Below are 13,284 nucleotides of genomic sequence, written 5' to 3'. Positions count from 1 at the left end.
TCGTCGCCCGATGGCGGCTGACAATGACGGCCGCAGAGGCGACGAATGATTGAATGAACGATGCTGAAACGTGATTGCTCTTCGAATGACATCTGTTTGCATAGATTCTCACAAGGCAAACCTCGCGGACCCGGAAATTCTCATTTTAATGAAACTTTACATACATATAGGCAGGATAAATAGATGAATTTAAAATTTTTCAATTGCGGCGGAAAAACGTTTTTAAGGGATGAAATCACCCCTCATATATATCTCGAAAATTATTGAAGATATCAAGAAATGTTTTATGCAAAAGTAAAATCACCTTTCTTTAATCACGTTAATAAAATTTTAAAAAGTAATCAAAAAAATTTTTTTTATTTTATTAACGTGATTAAATAGAGGTAATTTACATAAAACTCTTGTGTAAAACATTTTTTGATATCTCTAATTATTTTCGAGATACATCGAGAAAAGTAAAAAGCGGCTTCATACATGAGAGGTGGTGATTTCACCCCTTAAAAACGTTTTTTCGCCGCAACTGAAAATTTATATATTCATCTATTTGTCCTCTCTACATGTGTGCAAAGTTTCATTAAAATTAGAATTTCTGAGTTCGCGAGGTTCCCTTGCTTGTCAGTAATAGTATATAATAATAATGATGATGATGACAAATCGGTCTCTGGTGAATCGAAAATATAAGTACATTTTTGGCCAGAATAATTTTATAAATTATATCATCAGAAATGTTTGCTTTTTTACAAAGAATTTTATAAAGATATTTATTAACTAGAATTTAGTATGAATAAAGACATTTTAATGATATGTGGTTTAAATATTTTTATATTATTTATATATATATTTTTCTACAAATGTTTCGCTTTCACTTTATATTACTGTTCACAACATTTCACGAGAGAACGCTTGAGCACCGTTCAGTTCAAGTTATAAATATACTTGCTGGAACTATATCTTCTTTTCTGAACAAAAGAGGTTAAATCTATAAGATTTAATCTAAGATTTATATACGCTACTCGCACAGTATATCGCAATCCCAATGAAATTAAATGTGTAAAAATGAGAATATATCTTGATGTGAACATTTATTTCGCGTGTGATATATTCGATACTTTTATTTACATAAATGGTACTTTCGCAGACATTTACATATGATATTGGCATAAAAAGATGAAAAAATATGTGATAATTGATTTCATATTTTATATATTTACACGAGAAGTAATGATAGTATAGGTGATAAGTGACGTAAGGATAACGTGCAAATCTCATTTATATATAAATGTCTAGAAAGACGTGCGTTTTATATATAAAATACTGAAATATTTATTTGTTGTATTTATCAGTCGCACGTTTATTATAACAAATTTAAAATATATAAAATATATAAAAATTAATATATAAAAAGAAAAAATTTAAAGATGAATTTTTCCAATTTTATGTTACTTATGTCTCTAAAAGAAAAGTGCATCTTTAATATTTATATTTTATCTGAAAAAATTTAAGGTAAAACTGCATAAGTGATTCTAATTTATACATGTATAGGCTGCATTATAAAAAAGTGAGTGACATTTATATATTCTAGACAATTTTATAAATTACACTTTTTCAACGTACTTCATATTTGTGACACATTCTGTATAAATGATTATCACAAAACACTGAGCAATCATATGCAAATCTCTATGTACATGTGTAATAAATTTGTGCTATAAGAAATAGAAAACGAAGAAGAATACAGATGGATTTTAGTAAATAATGATGATTTGTTTAAAGTTATAAAAAAAATTATAAAAATACGAAAATAATAATAGAAAAAAAAACATAAATTAAGTAGCAAGATTGCACAAAACCGAAATGTCACTCGTTTATATTTTACATAGAGAGACGAAAATTATACATCGCGCTAACCAAATATCGATTCTGTAACCAACTATAATTAAATTTTCTTTTAAGCCATGCATTTTTTAAAATAGAGAATGTAACACAAGATATTGAGAGAAAAAAAGCAAAATTGAACAGAGGTATATTTATTTCACATTCATGCATTCACATGCGTGGGATCACACATATAGTGAACGTGTTTCTTGCAACGCAAGCCAGTTCCTTGGATGACATTCTACAGTAAAAAGTTAACGTTAATTCATCATTGAATGTGCGACAATATTATTCAATAGACAAACGAGACTTTAGAAAATAGGGATAAAGTATACACGTCCCATAACGTGGGCGCTCATAAAAGTTAAGGGATATTTACAGTTGAAAAAAGTATCTACGTACCTACTTGACGTCACAAGCCGCGTTAAAACAGGGCACATCTCGGTGAGTACTCAGTATAATGCCGAGGCCACAATAATTACGTATGCATTCGTCATGAACGTTTGTCTTGTTTCTTAACACGTTATCGCGAAGTAAACATGTATTTTTTACGTATGTGTATACGCAAAATTGTGTGCATTAAATGGTTTTACGACCGCATGCACGTGTTTGATTTAATTCTGTGTGTATGTGTAAATTGTGCGAATGTGTATGTGTGAAGGATTGGGAAAAAAAAAAAAAAAAAAAAAAGAAACGACAAGATCGTAAGGAGAAGGAAACGAGGACAGTAACATCACGTTGCTTGCGTGTAAGTTCATCCCGTTATTCATTAAGCATATGTACATATATGTACACTTGCATAAGTATCTGCATCCGATTTCTCTCTTTACAGTTTATATTTACTCTCGAAAATAAAATCGCTCATTTTGACGAAACTTTTTGTTCGTAAAGAGAATTTTATGTATAAAAATATCACAAAAAATATTTTTTTTATATCACAATATTTTTAAATAAAATCTTTTTCTTTAACAAGTTATGTTAAATAAAACGTAATGTAAAATCTGAATTTTCTGATTATCATCAAAAGGCCAATTCGACAAATATGTGATTATATTCTCTCGAAACCGTTTGCAAACGATATTGTGAAACAATAAAACTTTAAATATTCTATAGCTATATAGTCGTTGCAAGTACTGCGGCGGCAAATACTGCTGCAGTTTCATCATTACTAAAAAACTGCACTATATAAATAAGTGTAAGAACGAGGAGAACCAAGGAGGCTTGGTTGCGAAACTCAAGAAAACGTGACGTCAATATCTACTATTGTGTTTGCAACTGAATCAAATAAAAAGTCAAAGCAAAAAGGCATGAAAATGCATAAGTAATGGAAAATGCAAAGAATATTGGGACCCCGTTACGAAACTATTATGATTAAAAGGAATTGATAACAAATTTGAATAATATATCTTGAAAAATTTTCCATGTAAAAACACACAAGACCGAACAAAGGTGATTAAAAAAAAAAAAAAAAAAAAAAAAAATGTTAACAATTACAAATAATTCAAACTTTTATTACTTTGTCCGTAATTTTATTTTAATAATAAAATGATTGCACGATACCTTAGATATATTGAATTCGTAACGTGTCAAAAAGAAGGAAAAAAGAGTAGTAGAGAGAGAGAAAGAGAGAGAAAGAGAAAGAGAGAACAAAGCCACACAACATAAAATATAAATGAAAATCAGGAGTGGAAAACGTAGTGGTAGTAACGAAAAAAATACTGACCTCTGTAAGCCTTTGTTAATGGCAAGCATGGCCTTGCCAGTGCTAAAACAAAAACACAAAAAGAACAACGTAAGAAGAGAGATACTCCGGGATCGAGCCAAAATCGGGGGATAAGTCGGGCGCTTCCTGTGCCATCGTATTTCATTTTTCTATTCCTACATAGCGGTGCATTTTTACTCCGAATGAAACACAATGGGGAAGATGCAATGCAATGGGATTTAGAAAAGCGAAGTGACTTGCGACCAACATCTAGCCTACCGGTAACCACTTCGGTATCAAATTAATTTCGCCATATCAAAAAAGATAATATACAATCTTGTAGAGTAAAATATATTTTTTAAATTTAATTCAATTTATCTCTTATCACAATTTTCAATAAGTAATGTTTACGCGATCAAACTGTAAAAAATAAATAATTTGTTTAAATAATATTTTTAAAAAATACAGATTTAGAAAGAAAATTAATTTTTTATATAATATCTACGGTGAAAAATTAATATAGAATTTATTTTTATCGAACCACTTCGATTCTCTATCGGGAGAGGAAGCCAAGGAATTAGATAAGTGTAATGTCAGATCAAACTTAAATAGTATTTTCCAAATATCAATATAAAAAAATTAATATTAAAAAAAATGATAAGCTCGACATCGTTACCACAATTTTCAAGACATTTACAAAATGTGTTCAATTATCTTAATAATAAAAAAAAAAAAAAAAAAAAAAAAAAGATTCTACAATGACAGAGATATTAAAGATTGTTAAGAAAGAAGGAAGAGCATTTCGTGTTAAGTTTAAACAATTTAGATTTAATCGACTTTAAATACGAGAAAATGATACATTTTTACTTTTGCGCATTTTGTCAAAAATTGTGGGAAATTAGCCTCATTCTATTCAAATCTAAAGCCGTCAATGTCAATGTCCGAAACTAGTTATAGCACCACTTTATGCCGGAAGGGAGACAGGATAATAAGAGACAAAGCGATAACAAAGCGCAGCTACACTTATGTCAGTTAACGCTTTGCACTTGATAAAAGAACCAAACGATCAACGTCTGTCACAAATCTCGAGGAGAATTTCGATAATTTTATAATTCGAGTCTGACATACAAACAGGCCTAGCGTGTGCGATCAAACTGTAATAATGCGTGTATATCGTTTTCTTCGTAGTAACTTGTACAAATTATACGAATATATATCATATGTACACTATATAAATAGATATCGGTAGCGAGCATCGTGACTTATGCGTATTAAACGAAAGAGAGAGATGATAATTTGTAAGTGTCGTTATAGTCTTTGATTCTATGACTGATATTTGTCGTCGATGTCGAATGACTATAAAAAAATATGTCTGCGATCTTTTAACATAAATATAATAATTTATCAAAATCGTATTATATATATAAGCTTGACGACAAGTATTGATACAGAACGTAAGACTGTTGTGCATGTCTTGTTCCTCCAGTATTTCCAGAATGGCCAATAATCAGCTTCGTTTTCAAATCAAACTTGCATTATTGCATTATTTCTTCACATTCGACGTTTCGATCGGATAACGATATTATTAGATTATACATGTTTGCCTCATGAGATCTACTTGATCGCTGGCCTTGCAAAAAACAAGATATAAAAGAGAGCTAGAAAGTCGTACAAATGAAGAATCGTGTAATCAATTAAATAAACGTAACTGCAAGTGTAAATAATAAAAGAGAGTCGGCCTCGATGTTTCTTATTACGCGTGCGAAGTTATCGAACACAGATCTATTATTTGATAATAGGTAGTACTTCCTCCCGTCCCATCAGCCTCGACAAGCTTTCGTTTCGTCGATATGCAAGTTTGATAGAAATGTATCGATCGTGCGAGACGGAAAGACCTTTCTAAATGGAGCTAATACTTTTTCCTTTGAAACACTTTATATGTTTTCGCCAATTTTGCTCGTCCATCTTTCATTTCTTCGCCTTTAAATTGCGTTATTCTATTTGTAACTGAAAATTAAAAGTAATACCACTTTTTGTGTATCATAAGCGATAAATAATCATGATGGAAAAAGTATAATATATATTTACTAAAATTATTGCTTTGCAATACGTCGCGGCAACACATATATTCTCACATAATTAATTAAATCAAAATACGGAAAATACCGTACTTAAGGAACAAGTTACCGTGTAAGTAACAGAAAAGTCTAATAATTTCAGCAAAATAACAGAGCGTGCTCGAATACAACTTAAAATAAGGGACAGACATGTTAATGCGCACATAGTTAAAACTGTCGCAGGAGGAGCCATGTACCGAATAACTCGTACGATGTAGAGATAACGTTGATTGTTTACAATCGATTGATCGTTTAATTGGCAAACATATCTGTTATCGAATACTTTGCTTTCAACTCGCTTTGATCAATTAATAAACAATTACAAAGCGACATAATAAAAATTATATAAAGTAGATAGACTTCTATTATATTGTATAATTAATTTATTAATACAAATCTTGTAGCTTTATTATTATTTTAATTATTATATATTTATATTATTATATATGCCATTTATGTGAAAATTTTCACGCTGAAGCAATATTCGTGTTATTGTATCATGCATTTTCTGCTAGTTAATTTTCCTTGTCATATTAAAAATAACAAAAACCTATACTATGTTTTGTGATGCCAAGTTATTATCAGAATAAGTTTCTCAGCGAGTTTATGTATGAACGACCGATCGATCTAATTAAGTATTTGTGTTTGAGTGGTGTCTGTGTGTCTGTGTGTGTGTGTGTATGAATGTGTGTGTCAAGAGAGAGAAAATAGAAGGAAAAAGACAAGTAGCGTCCAATAGATATAGATAGATAAACAGATAACGAAATAAATGGGCAACTGGATAGATAAATGGATGAATAAGGATAGATTCACGGATAAGTAGATAAGTAGCTCAATCTAGAGAAAATTCAATCTATAACTAAAAAAGAATTATCAGACAAACCAATTGATAGAGAAACAGAAGCGAAAAGAGGGAAGAAAAGAGAAAAGCGAGAAGACGATGCGCGATCAACGTGGCATTTAAATCCAGATTCGTGCTAGACTTTACCGATAACATCGATATACCTATTGTATTGACAATCGCATTAATTGATCGCACAGAGTAATTCTTAACGAAAAAAATCTAAACGAAAGCTATAAAAATAGAAAGGGGCAGAAAAGATAGTAAGAAATATGGCAGAGAGAGAGAGAGAGAGACAGAGAGAGAGAGAAAGAGAGAATCCTTGGGTAGAGCGAGTAGAGGCGAGTAGGTACCTGGATAGTGGCGACAGTGGAATGTACCTGAAGCGGCCGGTCGGATGGTGGATCGGCCCGCCAAAACGCCGCGTGGCCTGTGGTGCGAGATAGGCGGCCAATGGCGGTATCGCCTTGTTGTTGTTGCTGGGATTGTTGGCGAATTTGACGGTGATTGGCTCGGACGAGCCCTTTGGTATGGTGCCGTTCAGCTCCTGGATCGCCCGCTCGGCCTCGACGCGCTGATCGAACCTTATGAAGCCGACGCCCTTCGACAGGCCTATCCGAGAGGTGCCGAGAAGGTCAGCGGGACACACAAGATCACACTGGTTATTGCAAGGTGGGAGGAAACGTTTGACGACTTGTCGGAACCGCGCCGGACGCTTCCGGTCCCATCCGCGACCCCTGTCATTTCCTCGTACTTTTCTTTTGAAGTTTAATATAAGACTAGAGTGCGACATCGCGAAAGAAACAGCGAAGATAAAAAGCTGTGATATTGAAAGCCCGATTCTGAAGATTTTTCCTGTCATCTTCGCGATGTCATCTCTGTTGCGGTTTATTTCCTTTTAATTTATACGATATTATTAATGTGTCTTCAACTAGCATTTTTAACCAGTTTAACCATCATACACAATGCGACAGTTATCGCTTCATTGCATCTGTGAGACTATTGATGATACAGAATGATTTATACACATAAGTCATGCTCCATCTCTGGAAAATAAATTGACAAAGTTAAAATAAGTATAAAATAAATGATTAAATATATTTGAGCCTTCTTTAAAAAGTTAATCGAGGATTAATAATCAAAACGAACATTTTTCGGCATATTATGCTATTAAAAAAAAAAAAAAAAAAAAAAGGAAACATGTAAAAACCTGTAAATATGTTTGCGGCACGTTTTTATTATTTTTTTAAATAAAACTGCATAATATGCCAAAATGATCGTTTTAATTAGCCATCTTTATTTAATTGTAAAACGAAGACTCTTTAAAGAAGACTCAAATATAATTTCATCATTCTTTATTTTCGACTTATTTTGACTTTATCGATTTATTCTCCAGAGATGGGGCGTGATTTATAAAACAACCTATATACAGGGTGAGATTCGTAAGGCGTGATAAGTGAATATTTTATAAGTTTTTAAAGAGATACACAGATATTCAAATATATTATTCTTTTCTATATATAAAGTTAGAGAATTTTATAAAGTCAACTAATATTTGTTAAATAAAATTAGTTATTTTTTAGTATGTGTTTTTTTTGTTCACATTCAAATGAATACAGTAATCATGATCATGCCATACAAAAATTAATATTAAATAATCTAGAAGGAAAAAACGTAATTTAAAAAAATTCTTAATCTCAGAATTAATTTAGCAATTTCACACATAGATAAAAAATAAATATACCCAAAAGATATTTACTCTAAAATACTACATTTTTATCTAATAACACGTTTCATATCATCAATATCTTTAAAAAGATTCATTTGCCACGCTTCACGCGTTTTACCATCAGTATGACATAAGTAATGTCGTTCATCTCACAAATTGCAGTGCATGTCTCGTGTTTTCGCATATCGTTAATCGCAACGATAAATTGCGAATACAACTGCTTATCGCTTAAGCAATAAAAAAAATGCCATTTGTGTGCCTTGGCACACACGCGCGAGAAATGCCAATAGTTTATTTAATCGTTAAATATAAATAAATTTTTTTATAAATTGTGTATACACGCGTACCACACATACGCGCATACACGCAACACGCAAAGCGAGTGGTTCGGTGCGCGCAGATTCGTTTCTTTACAAACACACAGACAATATTATTGTCGTGTGGACGTCTTTTTGTCTTTCTTTCGCAACTCTACTTTGCTGTTGTATCTCATCATCGCGGTTTATTGATTGATAACGGGTAGACAGAAATGGAAAAAAAAAGAATGAGAAAGTGAGATATAAAAAAAAGAGTGATAAAGAGAGAAAGAGCGAGTATATTCGATTGTGGACGTACGTAGATATAATCGAAAGATTGTAATAGCAAATCATAATCATAACGAATGACAAAAAGCGTAAAGAAACAAAAATGGCGCTCGGAGGGAACATTGGATGTGCGCGTCTTTCGTCATTTCACGACAAGAATGAAAAACGTCTTTCTCTTCACCATTTCTCCCCATATTTGAGTTATACACTCATAAAATCTTGTTCCAAACGCATTTGCAAAAATGATTGATGGGCCGAATCGTAATCAGCACGCCAAATGTCATTCCGGCCATGTCATTCGCGATTTCAGACATTTTATACTTCCAATTTCATTAATACTTAAAATTTCGAAGTCTTTCGCCGAAATATGTCAAATACCGCCATCGGCTAAAGTTTAAGTATTAATCACATGAATTTTATTTAAAAGACGATCTTTATCCTGCACGTTACAAATCGATTTTCGATGCTCGACTTTACCACGTGTCTGCGTTGTTTCGTTAACAACGCAGGTGACACTGATGAAATGCAGACGATGAAAAGACGTGGGAAAAAAAAAAAAAAAAAAAATCGAGATCGCGCAGACGAGAGACGCGCGCATCGTAGATCGGAAGAAACGGCTGCTTGTCGTTTCAACTAGGACATAATGAGGGAAAAGAAAAAAGAGATTTGTGAGTTACGTACCGGGCAAATTGTCTCCGCCGCCGGTCACAAACTGTCGTACTAAAAAGAAACGGAAAAAATCATATCTCGTTAAAATTCAACTGGCAGCACTACACGCGATTCGCTCGCCCCTGATTCGTCGACGGTTTGGGGAATAAAACGTGTTCGCGATAAGACGAGGTGAGACAACAAGTTAACGAAAGAGACGTAACATAAGCAAAATAAGAGCAACGACAATCGCGCGTTTAAATGTAAGAAAAAAAGAAAAAGAAAAAGAAAAAAAAAAAAAAACAACGTCCACGACTTGAAAATATTTAATTTCTGCAAAATTTTTTACAATAAGCCAAATAGTGCAAGATTATTTATTTCTAATAATGTTTGAGATGCAAAAAATTTGATAAATTAATCTAAATAATTGATACATGTAATAGATCGATAAAAAGTATCACAAATTGTTTTTCTTTTACATATATGTGTGTAGATAATATAAAAAATATAAAACTAACGAATAAAATTAAAAAGGTTTAATAAATAAATATAAGAAACTCTGTAGAAAAACATTAATAAATTAATCTCTTTCATTCTATTTTGACTATATTATTTAACGCTTTGTTTATCGTTGCCGGATCGATACATGTTGCTTTAGCAACTAATGTTCGCCTTCGTGCCTTATAAAATATTAAAGATAAGAAAACGCGATATTGCTTTAAATAAAATAAATATGGAGCGAATAAGGGGCGAGCGGACTGCGTGTAAATTACGCTATTTTTCATCTTCTTAATCATATAAAAAGCGTGAGTGTCAAAAAGGGAAAAATTTTGCGTATCGCGCATGTTCACTTTTTGCAGAAGGGAAACAAAAGCGATGTTTGTCGAACGTAAGTCTTGGAGATGGTGGATCAAGCCTAGTGGGCCGGATAACGAAGTAATAATGATAATGCGTGGGAACGATTGACGCAGATAAGATGAAAACGTGTTGGGACGTCAGGATGGGAGAGGGTAAAAAGTGAGCATGATAAGGAAGCGCGAAATTAAGATCGAGGTGGTGGCCATGAGGTGGCTTTGTTCGTGCAATCTGGGGGTTGGCTAGAAAGGGGCGCGTTTGCCACAGATAAACTAATAAAACGCAAATAAAATATCCAGCTTGGGAAGGATCGATTAAAAAAAAAAAAAATCAAAGTAAAAAAAAAAAAAAAAACAACGAGGAGGAACAACACTTAATTCGGTACTCATCGATAGATATCTCCCTTCGAGAACGAAATTGCGTGTACAAATGCGAAGCTGTACTCGTGAAATTGTCGGTTTGTGCTCTTCAAATGAGGAAACGGAGAAAAGTGTGTGTACAGGCGAAAGAAAACATAATGAAGTGAAACTGATACGATTACGGTTTTGTTCACTTGCTTCGAATATATCTTTAGCATTTTATCGCTATAACACACATTTTCATCGAATTATTTACTCGCACTTTCGGTGTCATTATCGTTTGGCGCACCGACCCACCCTAAATAATTCTAAACCCCATGGCCTACACACCTGTGATCTGGATACATCATAGTTTTATTTAAAATCATCAACGTATAGGTTTCTTTTTTTCAATTTTGTCGCTGTGTCAAATATAAGTACATCAATTTTGCTTTTGCAAAAATTTTCACCAAACAAAAAAACAAATTGAAATCAACTCGATAAAAAAAAAAAAAAAAAAAAAAAAAAAAAAAATTCGATACAAAAGAATCTGAACAAAAATCGCAGAAATATTTTAAATTTAAATGATAAGTCTGTGCGACGAGCTGTCAAACTTTTGTTTGTATATAATTCATTTTGCGTCGTCGAAAAAATTGACAAGCGGTCAATCGATTCGTAACGGAAATCCACTGTGAAAAGTTCGCGAAGAAAATCGACAGACGAATTTTTTGCATGGGACTTACCGGTGATGTTGTCGCACAGTATTCGCGATGTGATAATTCTGCCGTAAGGGCTGAAGAGATTCTCCAAATCCTGCTGGGCCATATTCTTCGGCAAACCGCTAACGTACAAATTTGCACCTTTGATCGCCTCGCTGCTCGGTCTCGCGTACGATACCTAAAAAAGAAACAAATGCATCCCGAAATATAATCTCTTTATAGCTCCCGGCAAATGCTAATCATGAACTAATCAACTGACAAGAGATAAATAATGTCGCTAAAATGCTTAAGGTAAGAATAAAAAGAATGTAACCGCGCGATAATCATCACTTTATTCTTGTTCGCGCGCGATAAAACCGAATCCAGGCCAACCTATTTATATTGCTGCATTGCCGTCTTACATGCTCGCGTAGATGCATTTAGCATTCTAGAAATCGGACAGATTGTTTTACAAACTAGTCGATCATCGAAAAATAGATTATTGATTTCGAATATACTGATAAAATTAATATTGAATTCGAAATTCCCTTAAGAGATCTCTATATTAATATCTCTCTTTTTTTTACTGTAAATTAACAAATAATTACGATTTTAATCTTAGAAAAAATTATTGATTTATCGAAAATAAAATTGTGATGAGAATCCTCTTGTGAGACAAATATCAAATAAAAGACATATATACTTAGGACTGCATTAAAGACGCTACTCACCTTGATGGTTTTGTTCTGTAAACGAAGACCATTGAGCGTGTTTATAGCCTTTTCGGCATCTTCAGGCCGGTGATAGTTGACGAAACCGTAACCCAAACTCTGACCTGCAAGCAGATATGCATAGTTCAATTTTCACATATATTTCGTAACGCCAGATTTATTTTATGGACGAATAAATTGATCGAGCTACGCGCGTATGTGATTCGCCACAAAGAAGCGACGGAAACATTTTATCGTCAATAATATGTCTCTCGATATAGCTTTTGCCTTTAATGCGGTTAAATGTTCTCTCGTGTTACCATCGGATTTCAAAGTCTGCTCGTTCGTATCCGCGCGTCTATCTATTAGTTGGAATAGAATCGTATTGAGGAAAATAGTTGAAACGCGTAATGCCTACTTGAATTTCCTCGATACGTGCCGGAATCAATTTTATGAATGGCGTAGTGGCCAATATATCAACGAGTAGTTGGCGAAATGCCTAAAGCACACTGCGAGAATACATGAGCGAATTATTTTTTGGCTTTACTCTACGAGAGGGAGAATATCACTTTTTCTCAATCATTCTCCAATGTCTTACGTTATGAAAAATTAATTTTAGGTCAACTATTACTTACTTAATTTTAGAGAGAAAAAATTAAATCCAATACATAAGCGTTACATATAATTTTTATTAAAATAGCAAATCTGAAAAAAGCCCTTTCACCAGATTTAGTAAATTTTTCAATTTTTCTCATTACAACGATATTGCGTTTTCAATGGAAATAAACATAAAAGTATAAGGAGAATATAATTACAGTTTTTTTTTTTCAGCGAAACGAGAAAAAAATTGCGCCGAATGTAATTGAATGACACGTTTAGTGCGAGGCGACAAACGACATGATACGGTACTGCGATTCCGTGATGGCGAGGTCGAGCATAAAGCGGCAAATCTTCAAACCAAACTCCGCCCCCGCTCTCTTCGCGGCGGCTCGAAATAGCGTCGCACACCGTCTATACACGTGCTCGTCGTTGCCACTGCACGGAATATACCCGGCATGCACGTATGAGTCCGAATTATGCTAAGATTATGCATACCCGATATAACGGATCAATACGAATAAGCTGCGCAAAATACCGTGATCAAAAATTTATGGGTAGCATTATATAAGAAAAATGATTTAGTTTGT

The 13,284-nt window shown here is 33.2% G+C and overlaps 1 protein-coding gene across 15 annotated transcripts in view; it reads right to left on the bottom strand.

Moving 5' to 3' along the window:
- Window positions 1-13,284, bottom strand: part of LOC140668256 (ELAV-like protein 3) — a 67,955-nt gene that overhangs the window by 22,111 nt on the left and 32,560 nt on the right. For 6 of the 15 annotated variants that reach the window (XM_072897129.1, XM_072897126.1, XM_072897127.1 and 3 more), the window contains 5 exons: window positions 12,119-12,222; window positions 11,433-11,586; window positions 9,530-9,568; window positions 6,889-7,147; window positions 3,599-3,640 (listed from right to left, as the gene is read on the bottom strand). In XM_072897129.1, the coding sequence (XP_072753230.1) occupies window positions 3,599-3,640; window positions 6,889-7,147; window positions 9,530-9,568; window positions 11,433-11,586; window positions 12,119-12,222 (598 nt within the window). Of the gene's footprint in view, window positions 1-3,598; window positions 3,641-4,377; window positions 5,585-6,888; window positions 7,148-9,529; window positions 9,569-11,432; window positions 11,587-12,118; window positions 12,223-13,284 lie in introns of those variants that run through there. The other 9 variants (XM_072897130.1, XM_072897138.1, XM_072897139.1 and 6 more) reach the window with 9 other exon arrangements.

Source organism: Anoplolepis gracilipes, chromosome 7 (genome assembly GCF_047496725.1).
Source record: "Anoplolepis gracilipes chromosome 7, ASM4749672v1, whole genome shotgun sequence".
Classification (NCBI taxonomy): domain Eukaryota; kingdom Metazoa; phylum Arthropoda; class Insecta; order Hymenoptera; family Formicidae; genus Anoplolepis; species Anoplolepis gracilipes.
This window is presented reverse-complemented; position numbering and strand designations above follow the sequence as displayed.